This window comes from Acanthaster planci, linkage group LG06 (assembly GCF_054643075.1).
Source record: "Acanthaster planci isolate LZ-2023a linkage group LG06, COTS_SCS, whole genome shotgun sequence".
NCBI classification, from domain to species: Eukaryota; Metazoa; Echinodermata; class Asteroidea; order Valvatida; family Acanthasteridae; genus Acanthaster; species Acanthaster planci.
The window spans coordinates 16647656-16668163 of record NC_141782.1 but is presented as its reverse complement, the minus strand read 5'-3'; the positions used below and the strand labels follow the sequence as shown (position 1 = coordinate 16668163).

At 43.0% G+C, this 20508-nt stretch overlaps 2 protein-coding genes and 1 long non-coding RNA gene across 3 annotated transcripts; 2 read left to right on the top strand and 1 right to left on the bottom strand.

Moving 5' to 3' along the window:
- Positions 1 to 156: 156 nt before the first annotated feature.
- On the top strand, positions 157 to 7663 carry ccdc113 (coiled-coil domain containing 113). The gene is made up of 7 exons (XM_022240475.2): positions 157 to 377; positions 1952 to 2249; positions 2814 to 3050; positions 3274 to 3429; positions 4510 to 4617; positions 5291 to 5446; positions 5996 to 7663. Exons 1-7 carry the CDS (start codon positions 274 to 276, stop codon positions 6071 to 6073), a joined length of 1137 nt encoding a protein of 378 aa, XP_022096167.1. The 5' UTR covers positions 157 to 273; the 3' UTR covers positions 6074 to 7663.
- Positions 7664 to 8051: 388 nt separating this feature from the next.
- LOC110982161 (uncharacterized) lies at positions 8052 to 12482 on the top strand. Its single transcript, XM_022240401.2, has 2 exons — positions 8052 to 9664; positions 10195 to 12482. Exons 1-2 carry the CDS (start codon positions 8752 to 8754, stop codon positions 11307 to 11309), a joined length of 2028 nt encoding a protein of 675 aa, XP_022096093.2. The 5' UTR covers positions 8052 to 8751; the 3' UTR covers positions 11310 to 12482.
- Positions 12483 to 14551: 2069 nt separating this feature from the next.
- On the bottom strand, positions 14552 to 18735 carry LOC147798888 (uncharacterized). The gene is made up of 3 exons (XR_015425644.1): positions 17715 to 18735; positions 16555 to 16734; positions 14552 to 16231 (listed from the first exon to the last, which is right to left on the bottom strand). It is a non-coding gene; the product is annotated as an uncharacterized LOC147798888 (long non-coding RNA).
- Positions 18736 to 20508: the final 1773 nt, after the last annotated feature.

Here is a 20508-nt window from a genome sequence, read left to right as displayed (position 1 = left end):
GTCCTCCCAATTTTCAGCCGATTTTCTTTGTTACGAAACTGCATAGTTTAGGAAAAAATTAATGTGCCCAGGTTGATGTCTGCACAACACAACTGACATCATTCGTTGTCAAGTGCCAAGCTTACCGTTACTAAGGTGAACGCCCTCTATGTCGAAGTCGTGAAAGTCACTTCATAAACGTCGTCCTCTAGCTCTGTGCTAGCATCTGATCGAGTTGCAACGTTAACTGTAGGACAAAATTGGAAAATTAAACTACTAAAAAAAAATTAAACCATGGCAGACTCTGAAAGTGTAACCACGTCATCACAGGACGCTCAAGATGACCCTCTTCATGACCACTCAGACGATGAATTGCAACAGATGCTTGAGGAGTTAAAGTAAGGTTAAGTTCGTATTATTCGAACGCAAGTTGAAATTCAAGCAGGAACAAGCATGACTAGGCCTACACTTGATACGGTTTTGTATTCAGCTATACAGCTGGAGATTGTATATTTAGGGACGCTGTTCTTATAGTAGAAGGTAGACCTACATTTTAACGTTTGGATTTATCTTGGTAGCCTAGATGAGTACGACATCATGCTCAACATGGCATGGCCATGGGGAGTCAGGTTGGCGTAACGTTCTTTCCTTGCCTTCCACCTCTGTGGTCTGGGCTTGAATCCTGGCTCAGTCTACATGTGGCTTGGGTTTTCAGTCCCTACCTAATTCCATGGGTTTTCTGCTTGGGTTTCCCTCCTTCCTCTAAAACTGTAACTGCTTCGCACTGTCTCCTCTCTACCATGTCTACAGGTTTCTTCAGGCTTGCAAGCTACAGTGCGTAGGGCACTTTTGAGGAATCATGAGTGTCATTACCTGCAATGAAAATAATTACAATCATAATAACTGCAAGGTGGATCTAGCCAAGGTTGGACGATGTCTTCACTTGTTCTTAGTCCTCCATGTTTATGACTAATGTCCAGGATATAAAGGCATCCCACGATAGTTTCAGATTTTACAACAATTTTTTTCCCATTTTTACCTGATGGAGGTAGCTGAAATCTCATTCACATGATCCTCATATCCAGAATTATCCAATTGCTAGGTTATATGTCCTTGGGCGACGTATTTGTAGAAGATACCGGTACATCAATTCACAACTCCGAGTCCACACTTCTGTCGTAGTCATCCTGCATAAACTGCATATGTGAAGACTTAACGCACCCATGCATGCGCGGATGCATAGTAACTGATACTCTCCTATGTATGTGTGGTAGGGCTGTAGGCATGCACAACACGAAAAAGTGACGACCCAAAACCAAGGACTTGCATTACGTCATACATATATGCCAGGCCCACTGTATGTTCATGCAACCTTGTGGCATGATGCCTGGTCCAGTTTCTTGCCACTTACTTTGAAAACCAGTCACACTTGACAATACACGTACATGTAGGTGGTGAAATTAGGGACCTGGCGACTATACAGTCACAGACGTTAGTTTAAGTACATGTTACTAGGAATCTATAAATCACCTCATTTATTTAGACATGGTCACTGATAGTAACATTTCCAAATGTTGAAAGAGGCCATTGGTAGAGCTCTACTTACTCGGACTAATCACAAAATAACATCAGCCTCCGTCATCACAACATATGACAACATACATGTACATGTAATGTAGGCCTACATGTACCTATGTACACGTACATTAACTACAGTCACTTGTGATAGTTTGATGTACATGTAGAGTACCAGCCATGTGTAGTATCAACCATGCCAGATGCAATGTTTTTGCATAGTAACCATCAATGGAAGTGGTAGCAAGTCTCAGGGAAACAACCTACCGTCCCTGTCCCCTCCCCCCACTGAATCTGCCACTGGACGAAATATGCTTAGACAAACAGGCATTCAGACCTATTTTCATTGACGTTCTGCTTTTGACTGTTTACATGCTGTATACATTTTCATTCACAGGGCGGGCAACAAGGTCTTGCAGAATGAAACCATCATGTTCGAGAAGTACCTGAAGCGGGTGGAGCCCAACCTGACGGCTGCTGCCACCACAGCGGCTGTAGCCCCCACCCCCAGCCAGTCCACACACGACGCCCGCGTCATGCGCAAGCGTTCCAAGTCCAAGGGCAGTGGCATGGACAAGCACCTGAAGCTGAGCGCCGAGCAAAAGTGCGACATCGCCCAGCGCGAAATCGAGGAGCTGAGAGAGGAGATTGACAAGCTAAAGGAGGATGCAGAGAAAATACTGGACACCTATAAGGTAGTCCTTGATTTTCACAAACATTTTGTACGTGAGGATATGGATTAGGAGACAGAAACACTTCCTAGTTTGATTTTGTAATTCAGAATATGGCTCAATTGCTTGCATGTACTATCGTTATATATATGCATCGTGATTTTTGTCATGCTGTACAATGTTTATGTGCTTGCTGTTCCATCAAGAAAGGATCATGAATTTGCTCGTCACGTAAATGATCCATTAACAACAATACTCATTTTAATATGGGAATCTTATTTGATCAGAAGTACTTGTAATGATTTATATCACAGGCTGGTTTACCATAGATGTCAAGGTTTATGTGGTTTTCTTGGGAAATGTTTGAAAAAAAGGCGTGTTAACCTCAAAGTTATTGTCAAAGTGCAGACAATTAAACATTGTGCTGAAAGAAACAAGTTTGAAACTAGGATATCAAAATCAAATTGTAGACTTGGAGAAATATTGTTAAGTCGCGTAATGAAATACATATTTCTGCCAGGCAGCAACCTTCAACTCATCGTTTTATGTTTGCAAAGTTCAAATATGTGTCTGTTTTCTTATCTGAAGGCTGTCATGGAAGAAGCAGATGTGCGTCTGTCTGAAGTGAAGAAGTCATCTTACGAGTATGAACGAGACATCCTGAAGGGTTCAGTGAACACCCGCACCGGTAAGGTAGTGGCCGAGAAGGTGGTGCGGTACTTTGAGGACAAACAGCGGTCCCGGGACGCACTGATTGAGAAGCTCAGGCTGAAGAACTCCACACTGAAGGTGCAGAAAAAGAAGCTACACCTGCAGCTCAAACAGGTAAATAGGCTCAAGAAAAAAAACCAGCCCCTACCATAGTATGTTAAAAGCTGACATACCCTGTCATGATTGGGGCTCCGTGTTAGTCGATTCTGATTCAGATTTGTTGTTAGTTTTGTCACAGAGTGGTGCAGTTGCCACACAACGTGTTATGGATACAAAATCTTTATGTGCTGTTTGTCACCTTCGGGATTTGTTTCTCACCCCGTGCTCCTCCTCGCAGAAAGAAGAGATGGGAGAAGTCTTACACGAGGTTGACTTCCAGCAGTTGAAGATTGAGAACAGCCAGTACCTGGAGAAGATCGATGAACGCAACCAGGACCTGCTGAGACTCAAGCTGATGTCGGGTAACACTTTGCAAGTCCTGAACTCCTACAAGGTGTGTGTTCTCTGTGTGAATAATAGAGTGCTGGTCCATTTGTACCTTGCAACAGTGTCCCATGAGGCCAACATCATCTTGTGTTGCAATCCGCTATCATTGCCATTTATTTAGCATGTACACCTTGCGCTGCATGCATGTAATGTCATCCACTGTAAATAATTGAAAATTTCAGTCCATCTGGACCACGAGTTTTCTTGTCATGGTGATCACAAATTCATGCAATTTGCTAATGTCCAACTAATGGAAAAAGTTCTATGGCCTTTTTACCTAAAACTGACATCAAAATGAATGTCTTTGGAAAGGGTCATTCTCTGCTTCCTCCTTTTTCCTTGTTACGGTTAAGTTCAATTGCAAAGTGCTGATGTTATTGCGTCCGGAAATCCTTATAAAAGCTGTGCTCATTCAGTGGTAGACTACCGTAAATTACTTTTTTTTTTCTTTTGACCACTCTGATCACAAAACTAACTTCACAATATTTTGACGTTGTTACACTAAGACTGTGTTTGTTTCACATTTGTATGTCGAATTGTACGTGGTGGAAACAGTGTTCAGTGCAGAATGTTGAAGAAAACGGTGAAACTCTGTGGATTTCTCCCAACAAACGTTGCCTAAAATTGTTAATAATGCAATCATCTTGGCTCCAAATCCCATCCCAGATTCCAGTACCTCTATGTAGGACCAGATACAATGGGATCAATATAGGAACTATTTTCAATGCACTGGAAGTTCTCCTTTATCGCCTTTAGCTGAACAGGTCACTGAATTCATGCTGATTGACATATCCACTGAACATTTGTGATGCTTAATGCCAATACTGATGTATGTATTTCAACAACACCTTTGCATTTTTGAATAAATTTGACAGAAACACTCTTCCTATACAACCTTAATAATTTCAACTCTTTTATACAGCTTCTCAGTTACTTTGCTATTCATAGACTGCATCTATGGTTGGTTTGAGATTGCCTGTATCAAAATCTATAAAGATGTGACTTACCATTAGTTTTGTTTCTTCTACTGTTGTCTAAAACAAGAGAGTTTTCTCAGCAATAGGCTGATTGCGATTTATAATTTCAGAAAAAACTTCACACCCTTACCCTGGAGTCTGATCGGTTGAAGAATGAGATAACATCCAGGAATGAATTGCTGACTCGAATTGATGTGGAAACAGAAACAGTGGAAGCTGTAAGTTACACAACGTCACATGTTTTTTGTTTTGTTTTTAAAATCCTCAGTTTAAACACAGTGTATTTCATACTGGAGGTGGGAAGTAAGATCGGTATTTCAAAGGCATTTAAAAAGTCACATGTTCAACACTCAGACTCCTCGCAATCAAAAGGACAAGGCTTAAAGCATACCCTCTCGTTTTTCAAGCTTGATTCATACTTGATCATTCCATATATTGATAGAATGATAAAGGGACACAGTTATACAGCAAATTCCACTACATGGCAGATTCTGAATGTGCTATGTACCATATTATCTCTGTTCAACAATCCCATTAACCATCTCAACCTTGTGACAAGTATACAACCATGGATGCAACCATTTCAGGCATTATCAGGTTAACTAAATACAAAAGAATTCTCTGCCCTCGTAGATGATCATTATACTTCTAGGTAGAGACTGGCAAGTAAGGGTAAATAACGTGCCCAAGGTCACAATTAATTCCACCAACTGGACCATTGAACACCACTCCTGTGATAAGGAGTTACATAGCCTAACCACTATCATATATAGGCCATGCCCCATACAACACACTGTACCTTCGTAGAACTCTAGTTGGAGTCTTTGAAACATGCTATTGAGGAGAAACTCATCATTCCACGAATTTTTGTTCTCATTCTCCTCCCACCAGGAGCGAGCCAAAGCAGAAGAGTTGAATCGGAGGCTGCGGCAGCAGCTTGGCGACTTCCGAGTGCCTGACGTTGTGGAGTACGTCCAGGAGAAGGCCGACCTGTACGAGCTGGCCAAGACAGTCAAGAGCTGGGAGAGGAAAGTGGACATTGCAGAGGTAGGCTGTTGACCCTGAAAAAAAAGGATGCATACTCTACATGACAAAAGCCCTATGAAAAATGCTCAAGTTGAACAGTTTGTGTGAAACAGCTTAAGCGCTATGAGCAGGTGACAAATGTTTACCGTAGCAGCTATGGTGTGGCCTGCATTTGTGTTGTCTCTTTGGTGACCAGAAAGAATCTGTTGGCAATATTTTTGGGAGATGTATGGAAGTGTATTTCAAGGGTTGTAAAAGTCAAAATCAGCTAGAATGTGTTTGTGGATCTGCTGTATTGTTTGTGGTATAATTTTTTGTATTTAACATGTTCTGCTTTTTCAAGCACAAAGTTTGATTTGGCTCACATTTCTGATTCGACATGATTTCTAAACTGAAGAAATGTTCCACTAGACTTGTTATACATTCGTGTACATGTGGATATTTTACTGCCACTCACATGGAAGGTGATCTGGTGAACATTGACAGAGATAAAGAGGAACTGCACTGTTTGTCATTTACACTATTACATGTGCATTCTAAACAACACTCGGGCTTTTGTCTCCCATGCAGATGGCTCTCAAAACCCACCGCAAGACTTGGAACACCATGAAGATGAACAGCCAACAGAACTGGGGCCTAGAAACCTAAAGAGGCATGGTAGCATGATCAAGACTTGCAATTCCGTCCGACCTTGCTGGGGGCATTTGTGATTTATTTTGATTTTACATTCTCCAAATTTCAAAAGACAATTATTTCTATGCACATGTAAATACCAACCACACCCACCAGGGGCTTAACCACTGTACACATCTCGAATGTTTATGTAGATAAAAGAATCCCTTCTACTTGAGTTTGGGCACAATCTAGATGAATCCTCTGTCACAATACTTACTTGAACTTCATTAGTTTATAGTGTGCAGGATTGTGCTAAAATCCGTTCTGAGTGGCCCAAGTGATACTTGCATCAGTCAAAACTGTCTTCCCCAGTCGTTTACGCACACTCGCAGCTTAAACAAGCCAGTCTTTTTTCAAGAAGTATTGAGAAAATTTAAGTTTGAACTTAAAGTTTGACACACTTTCTAGACTGGTGCAAGATTGTTGACAAATTTGTATGTTTTTGTATTATACCAAACTGACATTCTGCTAATAACAGATGACTTCATTAGAAGGCATTGAAAAGATTGTATTCAGGATGAAATTAATAGTGGCCCTCTTTGTAAAGAGAACATGGTTACAGAATTAGTGCGGAACCCGAATCTTTCCCTTAATTTAAAGGACACTATCTGCTCCTTGTAGACGAAAATTTCTCACAAACTCAAATTGTATATTTGCAGCATTAGAAATATTTTTGTTTCCTGCATGGAAGAGGAACTTAGTCTCTGTGACGGTTGTTGTATGCTAATTGTAAATAGTGTTTAAAAATATTACCTCCAGTGTGTCCAGTTGATAGGTTTGAGAAGGATTTTTTGACGAAGATTGTCAGTTTATTTGAAAGGAAATGCGGTGCGTCCTTAAAGAGGATGTTCTTCCTGTTTTGTTAGTTTAATACAGGAATTTCTCTGAGATACAGTGAATCTTTGATATGTATAAATGGAGTAAATATGTTGATTTCTGATAAGCTGTCCTTTGATGAAATGATATCCCCAACCCTCATGCCCGTTCTTGAACTTTCTCATCAAGCTTTAAAATGGAAAGGAAAAGATTAATGGCCTTGCCAACCTGGTCTTTGTTGTGTGTTTTGTCGGTGTACAGTCGAGTCTGGTGGTGTGAGCAGGAAGCTTACAACTTTTGGAGCAAATTCTGCCACCCGTTTGCGCCATCCTGTACAGATTTTTTCCAGTTTATAAAATTGTCCATTAGTTTTAATTTTGGGGTCAGCTCAGTTCGATTTAAGGGTTTCTTCAGAGAGGAGGCCTTGTCCTCTCCGGGGAAGATTCTAATCGCACTGTTTTTTGTCATCCAAATGTGGAATTATTAATTCAACATTTAAAATCTGTGGTGAGCTTGAACAATGTGGCTAATTTTAAACACACGTCACGACGCAGATCATGTTCGCATGGCGTATCAAACAAAAGCTCGACAGAATATGCAATGACATATGCGATTTTTTTGCTATTTTTAAAATCAACCCCAATAATTGGGAGTAAACCTTTCTGGTAGATCTTTATAAATATGGCATTACTGAAGTTAGTGGTCGTTTACAATAAAATGAATAACAACTATGAAATTTTACAAAAACTACTCGAGTTCGATTTTTTTATTTATTGTTTATTGTTAATGTTGAGCCTACATTGATTTTGCATGTAGACGACGCTACTGGGCTGGGACACGCAAAATGTGCAGTTGGGATAATGCATTGATCTCAATTACGGAGATCAATGGGCTAATGTCACAGATGATGCGCTCAATAATAATGTCAGTAGTAATGTAAGGCCCGTTTCAAACGTCGTGCTTGTGCTGTGTCGAATACAGTTCAACTTGACTTTTTGGTATTCGGCACGGCATAAGCACGACGTTTGAAATGGGCCGCACGTATGCAGTGCCACTTGACGCAACAATGGTCTCTAAAACTGACGCTTGCCGAACAGGAAACTTATGCGCATGCTGCCGACCCCTGATTGTTCCAAGTTGGCATCACAATTGACGACGCGCGTAAGAAGTATCCACATGGATGGGATAAACACATGAACCTTGTTTGATCTCATCGAGCAAGGTTTACAATTTTACCATTGCATTGGCGGTTTTACTGAGCATTATCATCTTACTGAAAATAATTAAGACTGTTAATGTGGAAGCTTGGAACGCTGTACGTGACCATGAAGACCACGACACCTTGACACTCATCTTCCGAGTTAACGCCATGCCCGACTTTTGCCTGGAGACCGCCACTGACCTGATGCTCGTCCCATCTACGTCGTCTGGAGACCAACCCATTTGTCCTTTCCAGTGCCTCCAACATCGAGGCCTATGGTCCTAATGAATCCCTACCCTGCCGATAGGCCTAGGCCTATCTTTCATCTTCCTCGAGTCCTTTGGTGGAAGATGTCAACTGATGACACTTGTTGTAAGGTAGCACCACCATCCGCAGCCGATCTTGAGATGAGTGCGCCAGCAGACCAGATACCGGGATACTTCCACAAGACGAGACCGCCACTAACCGCCACTTACGGCCACCTGATGGTAGTTCCCCTTCCGTATGGATTACTCCTGATCGTATAGGTGGACCTCCTGTTGAGCAAAGCCAAGTTTCCGAGGGAATTTCGACCTTTGTTGACGACAACAGTGCAAACGTTTATAGCTCGATAATTGCCTCAGAACTAGTGTACATGTTTCCGAGCTTTTGCCTGAGGAGAACCATGGATGCTGCAAACAAACTTATCCTAACCAATGGAACACCTGCTGAAAGTCATCTTCCTCCATGGAGTATCGCTCCACGTCCTTGTTGCAGCTGCAGGAGGAAAACGTCATCTTTCAAGCTCAGAGTGCCAACGGCAAGACCAGGGATGGCTTCACTTCTAATAAACACCGCGAAGCAATCATTTGGTTTACTCCTTGGGACTGAACGGGGAGTCACATTTTCCCTGCTACATTTCGCCACGAGTTGGATCGTTGATGGAGAACAACTGGCATTTCCTATCTTGAGCCACGAGTCCATCTTTACCAGCTTCTTTGGACTCCTCGCTCTACTTGTCCAACTCTTCCAAACCGGTCATCATATCAAATCCCGGAAAATCCCACCATATCATCACTGCCTTCATAAACAGCAGCTCCACCTTGCTGGGTTCCCCATACAGTTGATGAATAGTCCCCGGATTGGGCTGCGGGCCGTGATCTTGCCAAACCACGCAGTACTCCTTAGGGTGCTTCCGATCATCTTCTTGCCGACAGTTGAGGTTTCTGTGCAGGCTTGGATCATTTCCTTTCTTAGAGATACGATCTACCTGAAAACTCCTACCATCAAGTCACCAGACACCACCAGCAGCCAGGTGACCCGGTTGGACAATTCTGTCCCAGCACCACTCAGATCCTGCTCCCTGAGAGGAAGATTGCCGTGGAGTCATCACATCGGTGATTTTCATGTGCTAGCAGGATTTTCGTTCCTGGTCCACTTTAGGGAATCACATCATGTCACGGCTAACTTGGCTGGGACTGGCTGCTGTCTCATCATCGCCTACTACATCGGTGTCCGGATGTTGTTCCGAACCAATCATTTGAGGACGCAGATAACTTGCAATACCGGTAGTTGGGCATTTAGTGAATTTCTGCTGATGGAATATCAGTTGACGCCAGCGACGTATTACTTTTTCTAGATTCTGAGTTATTGTGTAAACGCATCCAAAATGGTGACAAAATCAATTATACTTGCATAAACTTGTTTTAATTGCTTTAACATGCGGTACCCGGTCTGTCGATGGATTCTATGGACAGAGGAGGGGACTCACATAGTCTTGCAAGTGAATCGATGACCATTTTCGACCTCTATTTGTAGAGGGACTGTCCATGAAAAGAAATACAGGCATCAAGGCCAGTTCAAACTTCAGAAATATGCAAAATTGAAGCAAATTCGACATCACGAAACGTTTGAAGCGAGATTTGCTTGAGTTGGAATATCGGGCACTGTTCATATCACACTCTTGTGTGCATGCCACGAACACGACAGAAATCATTTTCAAATGAGGGAGAAGGGTGTAGGAAAAGACTGTTTTATTTATGAATGCAGCTTTCAAACTCAAGTTGTAGTTTTTGTTTTTCTTCTTCTCCAGCATTAGACACCTGTCACGCACACCTTTTGCAAAGCTCGTCTCCCAACCGCAACCATTCCAACAATGTTCGAGGGAAGAGATCTTATAGTCAGAGCTCCTCTGGGGATTTCAGCTACGGCAACGATGGTGCAACGGATATGGAAACAGATGAAACAAACGTGGATGAGGACATGGAGACGGGTGAAAGTGCACACAAGGTCATGGAAATTGAGAGTGACGCATCCGTTTCTATGGAGATAGACGAGGTGGAGGTGAACATCTTGGAGGTTGACTACGATGATTGTGATGATGCTGGGATCGCCATGGAGACTGATGACAAGGATGACACAGACATGGGTGTGGATCTCCATGAAGAGGAAAAAATGGAGTGGGAGGAGCTATTAACGATTCGTAGAGGATTTGACTTTACGAGATTCCATTATGGGTCCGACCATGTCTTCATCACACAGCCACTGCATAAAACCTCAGGCTGTGCCGGTCTGAAGACTGAGACTATGGAATGGGAGGAGAATGTGTCCACAGCAGGCTGGAAATGGTTAAGAGTTTCTTTCTCTGCGAGTGAGAATTCTGCTCCTGCATCTACAGAATCTCCAGTGAGGGCGTTTTTAGCGCAGCTACCACCACCGCCGCTGCTGTCGCTTCGCAGAATCGGCACAGTGCCGCATCATCCGTCCCAAACTGCAACCATTATTTTTGAATCTTTTACAAATGCAGGTGATGCCAGACAACTTGATCAACCTTCTTTGCCAAGGGGTCCAGGTCCCGAAGGAACAAGTGCCATCCGGGATAACCGCTATGCGTCAAAGGGTCCTCGCAATCGAAGAACTCGCTCACTAAAGAGAGCAAGTTTTAATATCATGGGAGCAACAACTCAGTTCAAGCCCAGACACACAGGTTTTCGTCACTCCATCCATAACCGTGGACAGGTTGTCCGGTGTGGCCAAATTGTCCGTAGAGCAATTCGGGCGAACCAGCCAGGGCAGGCCTCCAGCGGAGTGAGATTAGCCACCAGATTCCAAATCAGACAAGGTCACGAGACGACCTCTCTTGTCAGAGCATTTACTGAACTTAGACTGAAAGAGTGCGATATGAAGTTGTTCAATGGGCAGTTGTCATCATAAACTTCATAAGACATTGGATATATGACTACGACACAAAGCGTACCGGACTGTAGCGTGATGGGAAAGCTAGAACTGGAACTACCAGTGAAATCAAACTTACACCAACCTGCGTCTTCCCAGCAAACCCCAAAACGTTAATGGCGACGCGATCAAGTAGGCACGAACTCAAAGCTATAACAGTGAAGTAAAGATACCTTTACACATGCTCCTGCAGGCACACGATAAATATAAATATACCAAACCATCCCACCGAAAAATAAAGATGAGCCTGACGACAAACTTGTAGTTCCCCAGACTCTTGAAAAAACAGGTCAAAGTGATTTCGCAGGAGAACTCAATTCAAACCGCTAAGGAAGTCAGGATGCCTCAGGGTGACATCCATGCAATCAAATTCAGCTCAGCCTCTGATAAGTTTGCGCCTTGAGGAGTGCGCTGAACTGGCGAGGTTTTAGGCCCAAAGCATCGAATTTGAAGATGATGAAGATAACAAATTGCTGAAAGGAGATTCAGAAAACACTTCAGAGGAGGATTGAGGAGAATTGAAAATCGAGAGATGCAAAGACTTGTGGCTGATAAAGGATCGGAAACACTTGTCACAAAATGACGACAGTACCGTTCAGACGCACATTGCATAACCTTGCCGTCGGCATTTCGCACGTGCCCAGCGGACAAAGCGCCCTCCTAAAATGCACCTTTGTGTCTCAGGTTACCTTATTTTTGACTTTTGTTTCACTATTTTAAAGGGTGTTTTACTGTCTGTTGTGTTTATGTATTTCACATGGCCATATATCAGCTTACAACTTTTTTCTTATACATAGCCGGGTTTTCCAGTACCAAGGCCGAAAATACTCAGATGCCAGCAGGTTAAAGTTTGGAGGTGAAGGTAATGTTAATCGCCCGACAGGTGCAGGTATCATGAGCGCCGCCAGTACGCAATGCAGGCGACCATTCAATGTATAAAGGCGCCTCGCATATCTGTTTATTAAAACTTAATTCGAAAGACAACAGCGCACCGCTCTCTTGACTTTCGAACTATTGTCGATCTGTGAGACGGAGCGATGGTCTATTGAGCATAGCTGCTTTGCAATTTTGTAAACTTCTGTCACTTATTTCATAATGTGTCCATGCCAAACTGGATTAAACGTATAATACACTACTGATCTCGCTTCACAACCATGTGACCACTAACCGAGAGACATAGATTGTTCTATGCAGACGCCTTGTATAGCCCTCCGAAACACATCGATCATCTTTACAGGTACATGCACTCCACTAGCCGGTAATTTGCCCGAATTAGTTTCGATGGTAATCACACACGGAACGTAATAATTACAATTAAGTCAATCATGCATTGAGTGGTGGACGCGTCCGTGCGATTTACCTACTGGCATCTCTTAACCGCCGGACTCGACGGGTTAATCAGTAATGATCATTAAGGGTGATTACACTCGTTTGTGAATCAATACACAAGATCAGAATCATCTAAACCCAGGATCCAACGGAATGTGTACGTATACAACTTCCAGGTTGACGAATACTCAACCGTATACCCTGCCCAACAGAGGAAGTTCTGCGACGTTTAGCGTGGCAGTGCGCGCCCGCGTACCGACACCTATTTTTTTTTCGACAACGGTCTGGGATACACAGCGTACCTTCCTATAGGAAACATTTTATTGCCAGTCTTGTGAGGAGACTAGTCTTCATACTCCATGCAAGGTTTTCGTGTTGAAATTGTGGACTTTTGTTGCCTTTGGAAAAAGTCCTTTACGAATTAGAAAAATTGCAATAAAAGTAGGATCAGCCTGAAAACCGGAATTTATCTCCCCCCCCAAAAAAAAGGATTTACGCGCCTTCGAGTAAGAATAAGAATGGATGGAGCATACAATTTTATCCACCAGAGATCGGCGAAAAACTAAGACACCGAGTAACACTAAAACTGAAGTACCAAATACTTTTTAATTGCATCGTCACGGGAAGGCCTTTGGGAAATGAAAAACGGCAACATTGATATTTCACGTCACTTTTATGGTTATTTCAATCGCTGTTGACACTTGAAACACTAATACTCTACGTGAAATATTCTTATTGGTTAATGGTTGTTCATGTTTTCCATCCCGGCCACAATTCGTCGTTCTAGAAGTAGTCGTTTTTGTATTGTTTGTTTTTGTTTTTGGCAGACGTGTAGCAAGCTGTCGGCCACTGGGGATGTCGGTTGCAACCACAGACATAAATACACAGACCACCAGTCTTGCGCGTGAACCGCGGGTTTAAAAAGCGTGGGCAAGCAGTGGGCGAAACGGTGAATGGCGTCTCGTTAAGTGTGAAATGCGCGTGACGCACTGGTAATGCATGTATTTGTTTACATGTGCTCTAAAAAGACGCTCCCTTTTGTACGGCTATCTCTTCTTTTCAAATGTTGCAACTGCACTTTTTCGAATCTGCATGCATGGGCCAGATTAAGTAAACAGAGGATTTTTTCACAATCAAAAAATTGTTTTTTGGGGCTGGAATTATTCATCTGTGTGTAAATTCCCTATACCGAGGGGTGAATTTGCCCACGCTTTTGGATTTAGTCGGGTGCCGTCTCGGTTACGGTACCCGCCTTTGTTTTGAATGGGAGCTGCCGTTTATGGATGCAATCCACCAATGGTTGTATTTCTGCGCCCGAGCTCATTAATATTTTGTGATCCCATTTTTTAAAAAATAAGACATGCCATAATGAGGAGGGATCATAGAAATATTTCAATAAATCCCGAATTGGTGAATGATAGTTTCCAGTTCGGAGTATTTCTTTCACAAAAGCCCCAAATTGCGGGCCTATTTTGGATAGAGGCGGACGGCTACATTCAGAGCTGAGCGCATAGTTTTGGCGGTATCATTGGGAAAAAGCGAATAAATTATTTTTTTTCCGCCGCTAACCCCGAAAAAAATTGGGACAAAACGTGATCTTCTTGCCATGATCTTGAATTTCCACGGAAAAAAACGGAGTCCAACCTCTTCACGAGAGTCAACAGGCGGCGCTATTTCGGTCTGATTTGGCACTGTTTTCTATGGGCGCGTATTTTGGTGTAGTGCAACCTTGTGTCTATGTGTCTGTTTGCTACAGCCTACCGTGAACAGCGCCACCTTGTGTCAGATCATTGCCAACACTTGCCATTTGTATTATTGTCCCTCGCTGTCGAAAAGCAAGCCTATCAGCCCATATTGGGCAACAAAATTTTCACCATAAATTTTGCGTCGTTTTATGTTTAAGATTTATAAGAATCTCACAGTATGATAAATTCTTCGCATCTGCTACAGAATGGCGCATTTTTTCAAACAAATGCTGTAATAACAAAGTATTTGTAAAGCCCTTGTAGCATAAGTTGATCAAAGCGTAGGGTAGCGACAAGTACTGACAGTTGTTAAAAAGACGAGCATAAGTCGATTCAATGAAAAGATGAGTTTTTAGCGATTTCTTGAAACTGGACACCGATGATGAGAGTCGGGTGTGTTGGCAAGCTTGTTTGTAACAAGCAACAGAAAATGGTTTGTCGCCTGAGGTTCTTTAATCTTAGTATGTCTACATGCCGCAATCAGGAATTATCGGTTGACGACCTAAGCCCTGTCCGGCCAGTTCGATATAGGATGAACAAATCTGTCAGGCAAGTAGGAGCAACTCTGTGTGTTGATTTGTACACATGCAGAAGTAATTTGAACAGAATGCAGGATTCAATGGGCAGCCGATGTAGTTGACGAATAAGATGCAACACATTTTGGGAAAGAGATTGAGCACTTTACATCCGAAACTGTGTGCTTTACTTTTGATGAAATCTTTTAAGTTCGAACAATTTATTTCATCCCCCATAATCTCGGATAGATTAAGCTAAAACTAAACGAACAAATTCACGACGAATGCATTGAGATGAACAGCAACAAAGGATGGCACCAAGATGTTTGCTGTATTTCCTGCAGTGGGGTCGCAGTCAGCAACATCAGCCAGGATGACAGACACGTTGTAAGTCATGTTGGGGACGTACTCACACGGGCCGCAGCTGTTCATATCTGGGCAGTAGTCATTGGGCGTGCACCAGCCGTACACGCCTACGTAGTGGTGACCAGGCTGGACGTCGGGGTCGCTGGGACGTAGGTAGACGTTCCGACGGGTCACGGTGGCCAGCTTCCACGAGGATGCAGTGTCCCAATTCAAGGAAAATTCTCCGCCAGGCCGAGGCGCAGAAAAAGTACCCCCAGAGATTGTTTCGAAAAGACGGGTCTGTTTGGGCCAGGAAATGGTGGAATTGTGTCAGTATGGCCCAGAATCATCTCTGTAGATTCAGGGGCACCCATCTAGGGGCAAAGCAGACAAAAATGGGATTGAAAATAGTCAGAAGAGCCCCAGGAAGGTGAGGGATGTCATTTGAAAAATGGCCGCTGGGAGGGCTTGGCAACATTCACTTTTTGGGGGATGAGTTTGTTTTGGGCGGATAATTAAAAAATTCATTGGTTAACCTACTAAAAATTGAAAATCAAATAAAATGTGAAGGACCAAACAACACATTGATTTTTGTTTGAGAGGCCTCAGGGACTTCAGTTGCCTGCCATGGGGCTCCAAACTTGGTTGATTTTACACTATTTTCAATGGAGCTTGAATTAGTTCAGTGCACCCATGAGTGGTCTTTGACAGTCGGCCGGACGATGGACCGCGACACCAGGACTTCCGGGTACCCGTAGGAGTCCGGACATTCGGCCGAGCTAAAGCTGTACGTTGTCCAGCTTCACTTCCACGTTGGTGCAATTGCGTGCAGGGAGGCAGAACCAGTAATACTTGTACTTGTAGGCCTCGGCATTGGCGCTCCCGTCTCTGATCGGCGACTTAACGGTGATCTCAACATGCGGGTGGCTAGTCGGCACATTCTCAGCAAGAATCGTAAATGCAGATGCTGGGGAGCAAATAAAGAAACGAAATCCAAAATATGTGAGTTTTACTTGGTTTTACTTGGATGATTTGAGTGGATCTAGAAACAATTTGAAGTGGAGCGACATCTGCACTTCTCTTGTTTTCCGGTAACTAACCCTCCTCACAATCAAAAGATTTCCTAGGCTGAGAAAAGATTTCAATGCACTTCCGCGTGCCAGTCAATTTTCATTTATAGTTTTAACCTTCACATTTTGTAGAACAAAAGAAAGTTGAATCAGCAAGATATTCAAATTACTTCATAGTAAAAGAAATAATGAAAATTGATACCCTACGTATAATAATGACCTATTCCTACGTCACTTCCGTAGTAGGCGTAAACACCAACATAGAAGGGGCCTACTTCAAATTCCGGGTCCCAACTGGATACGGTGAGGTCCTCTGAACCCCAGTTATAAGAAGTCCACGTCAAGCTGTTGTCAGTAGGAAACTTGTCGTTGCCCCTGGCTGTCCTTGAATAGCTTGAAACTGGGCATGAGGAAAAAAATTAAACTTTCATCACACTCCAGTTAGACTAGAGCTTGCTGTACGAGCACTATAGCCTGCATGTATAGCGATTTGAGGCTGGACGAGGCAGATGGTCCAACCCATGACCAATGACCCAAAGTTCACTGTTTGATTCTTGAGTAAAGTTCACGAAGAAAAAACTGAACAAAAAAGAGAAAACCTGAGAGAAACTGATCATTGAAGTTGCACCGCTGTATATTTCCAATTGCCCGCTCACACTTCTTGCTGTCAAGGACATTTGTGCGCATGCGTGCAAATTATTAGCGAAGAGGTCTATAGCACGAAAGCCTACGGTTATCTCTGTATTCGGCACGGCGGTAGCTTCAGTCGGAATGAGAGCATCATTGCGAGTCCAGACTGTTTTCCAAAGTGTATTTTGAGAGATGTTAATTTCTAATAACGAGTTTTGCTCTCACATAAATAGACGTTGGTGTAAGGGCCATACCGTTTTGAAGATTTTTTCTTGTACGACGTCCGTGCATTTTGAGGTCCGTGTGCATCACGAGCTCATGCATACAAACTCAACTGGGCCCTTCTTTGAAGCAGCCGCGTAGTCGAGGGTGGTGCACACGCCCTTCCCCCTACAAAATCGTCGTCCATGCACCACAGAAAGACACCACAGTGCAGTGGGGAAAAGTGGGTATGATGCTGGTAGCCAAGTTTTTTTTGGAGGGGGGGGGGCTTGACCCACACTGCACTCCTGTCTATCTGAGAGGTCTTCGGTGATTTTTTCCGAATCTAACAAGTGCATGGCTGATCGTCTTCTGATCGTCAGCAAAATAGAACAAAAGTTGTGGGCCAAGTAGACGAGGACATTAACCGATGCAGTAAGAAGTATTGGGATCAGGTGCTAAATCCTTCTTAGGTTTTTAACCTCTCTATGGAAAATCCCTTGATGCTTGCTTATGGTTTTTGCATTACTATAGCCTTGTGAGATTTACCTGTCCGTCTGTTGGCCGGCTAGATCAGAAGTAATTGGTGGAGTGCAGAACCTGCAGACAGTTGAAGGTCGTGACTTCCGTCCCTGATACATTACGTCCTTCGGTTGAAGTACTAAATAATGAAAGCTCTGACAAATGCAACACTGTCTGAGTGTCAAATTCTCATCGTGGCCTTTTCTGTGGTACAAGGAATCTGTCGACAAAGTTCGTGCCACTTTCTGGTCTGATTGCAAGACCTTTTATTGAGAGAACAAAACACGCCTTTCGTTTTTAACGATGTGATTTCAAAGGCGACGCTAGCTGACACCGCTATTCGCTGAATTCGCTAATCGAGGAGTGACCCATTTTTTCTGAAAGGTACTGAGTTTTTGAAATTGGGGAACATCTCCGGATTTGCAAAAGGAAATAATCGAAGATGAAATAAAAGCACCATTAAGCCAATAGTGGATCACCATGGAAATTATAAATACCGCCGGACGACATTTTATGTTCAAACCGGGCGGGATTTTGCTTCCATCATTTTTAGGGGCACATACTAAATAAAAATAATTGTCCTACAAGGAGGTGAAGTTGATGTAATCGCGCACCCGAGATACATCATTCATGCGGAATTGGTTAAAAAGTTCGTGGAATTTTTTACCCACAACCGGAAATCATGGCAACGCTCAGCAGCTAATGAAACAAACGTTAACTATGCATTCATGTCAATGGGACGGTCAGTAACCGTAGACTGTCCGAGAAGTTGATGTAATGGGAGCGCCCCCAGCCAATAAAAATCAATATTAAATTTGCATCTTAGCTTTGAGAACTAATATGATATTACCATATCGTCTGGGATCCGTATCTGCAAAAGTGTCATGAAAATGGAAAAGCCCATCAGGGGCTCATTAGGGATGATCTACAAAAATCTGTTCTCAGCAATGGCATTATCCCACGAACTTCCTTGCTACTAGCCTTTCCTCAAGGCCTTCGCGGCTGTGTGTATGTGTAACTGTAAAGCGACTGGACGGGAGACCAGGCGAGTGGCTGCTACACTCGTGCATGTTGTCTGCAGTCCAGTCGCTTTGCAGTGAAACACACGCAGCCACGAAGGCCTTGACGAAAGGCTAGCATGTTGGTTTCATTTTCCAGATAATGACGTAACACATTTCAGCCTGGTTTTGGAATGATGCATATAGAAGTATAGACTTATGGCTCGGTTCAATGCCCCTGAACAAATAAATATATGATGGGTGAGACGATCAACATGGATGGTTCAGTTCGCAGAACGTCGGCACGGTGTTCCAGCGATCGCACGTTCGCATCCTTTTCCACTTAACTTCCTTGTCCATTTACGGTGAACAACTGTATTTTAATTTGTGAAACTACTTGTCCCCTGCATAGTAGAGACATTCAGTCGATGAATCATTTTCAAACGGCCCATACGCAGTGTGTATGTCCGTTGAGCTGTATGGACGTACGCATGAGACCTTGTCACTCGACCGATAATTTGTTTGTTAGTCAGTTAAAAATGATAACATTTAACCTTGTATTTATTTTTCGTTCCACAGGTTTATATTTTGTCATAAAAACAAACATACCCAACTTGTCGACCTGTGTCAAGTTACCCTTTTATCCCGACAATACCTTGTTTGGAGATAGATAAAGATACAGACGCAGACGGATCTGAAATCAAACTTTTCAGGGGAGGGCGGGATTTTTTTTTGGGGGGGGGAGGGCGCCAAAAGGTTTTGAAAATTATTCATTCGACCTCTCCTGGCCCTTTCTGGAGGTGACTAACATTTTAACCTTTTTGAGATTGCCAAAAGAAAGGAAATGAAAAATCTCCTTTGGTTATTATTTTGAAAAACAAAATGCTCCGGGGAAGGTTCCCATCCCCCCCTCATTCCCCAAAGGATACAGACGGATGCAAACTTTCAGTGTCTTAGAGAGAAGTGACACTGTTTTTCAAACTCTCCAAAGTATTGTTTTGCCAGGGCAGGATTAAACATTTCAAAGGATACAGTCACCAGAATAATGTATAGACGGATCTGGAGATCGAACATGTCGCCCTACTCTGGGACCAAATTTGGGTGACGTAAAAACATAGGCCTGTCACCTCTAGCTTCACTAATATGTCTTGACAAAATGCGCGCACGCGCTCCAGTTAAAAACCCGTACGTGAGTGTTATGGCCCCGCAGGAATGTCATTTCCTCTTATACTTCTGTACACCCTACATAAATTTCATAGCGTGCGTAAGAGATGCAGCCTCACATCACTAATAAGCTGTGCATTTGACAAGTTGAAGCTTTTCTAAAATCGAAATTCAAAAAGCGAAGCGCATATTGAATAATGTTCGTCGGCCATCATAATTTCATTGACCCCTGAGTTTTTCGTGGGCCCCTGGCACATTGCCTGTAGTGCAAACAGACTACTCATGTGTCGGCCACCTTGAATTGAAAGTGTGGTTCAATTTTCATTTTTGGAACTTGAGAGTAAATAAAGAGCAAGGAATAAAATTTCATCCTAAATAAGTGCCAATTTTACATTTGGATAATTTGAAATTTGTGATAAATTATATTTGAGTGCTTTAAGCCACATTAAAAAGAATATAAGGTTACGAACCTAAAGTAGCCTGGTCCCACCCATTTACCAGATTACACGTATCCAATTAACACAATTAAAATGGCTTCCCGTGATTAAGGTCTTTGAGAGAAGGTAGGCTAATCTGGCCCTAGTTTGTGGCAATCTACGCTAGTTGACGAAAAGCAAAATTGCAACTTCGCAAAATAGCGATTAGACTCATTTTAAAGT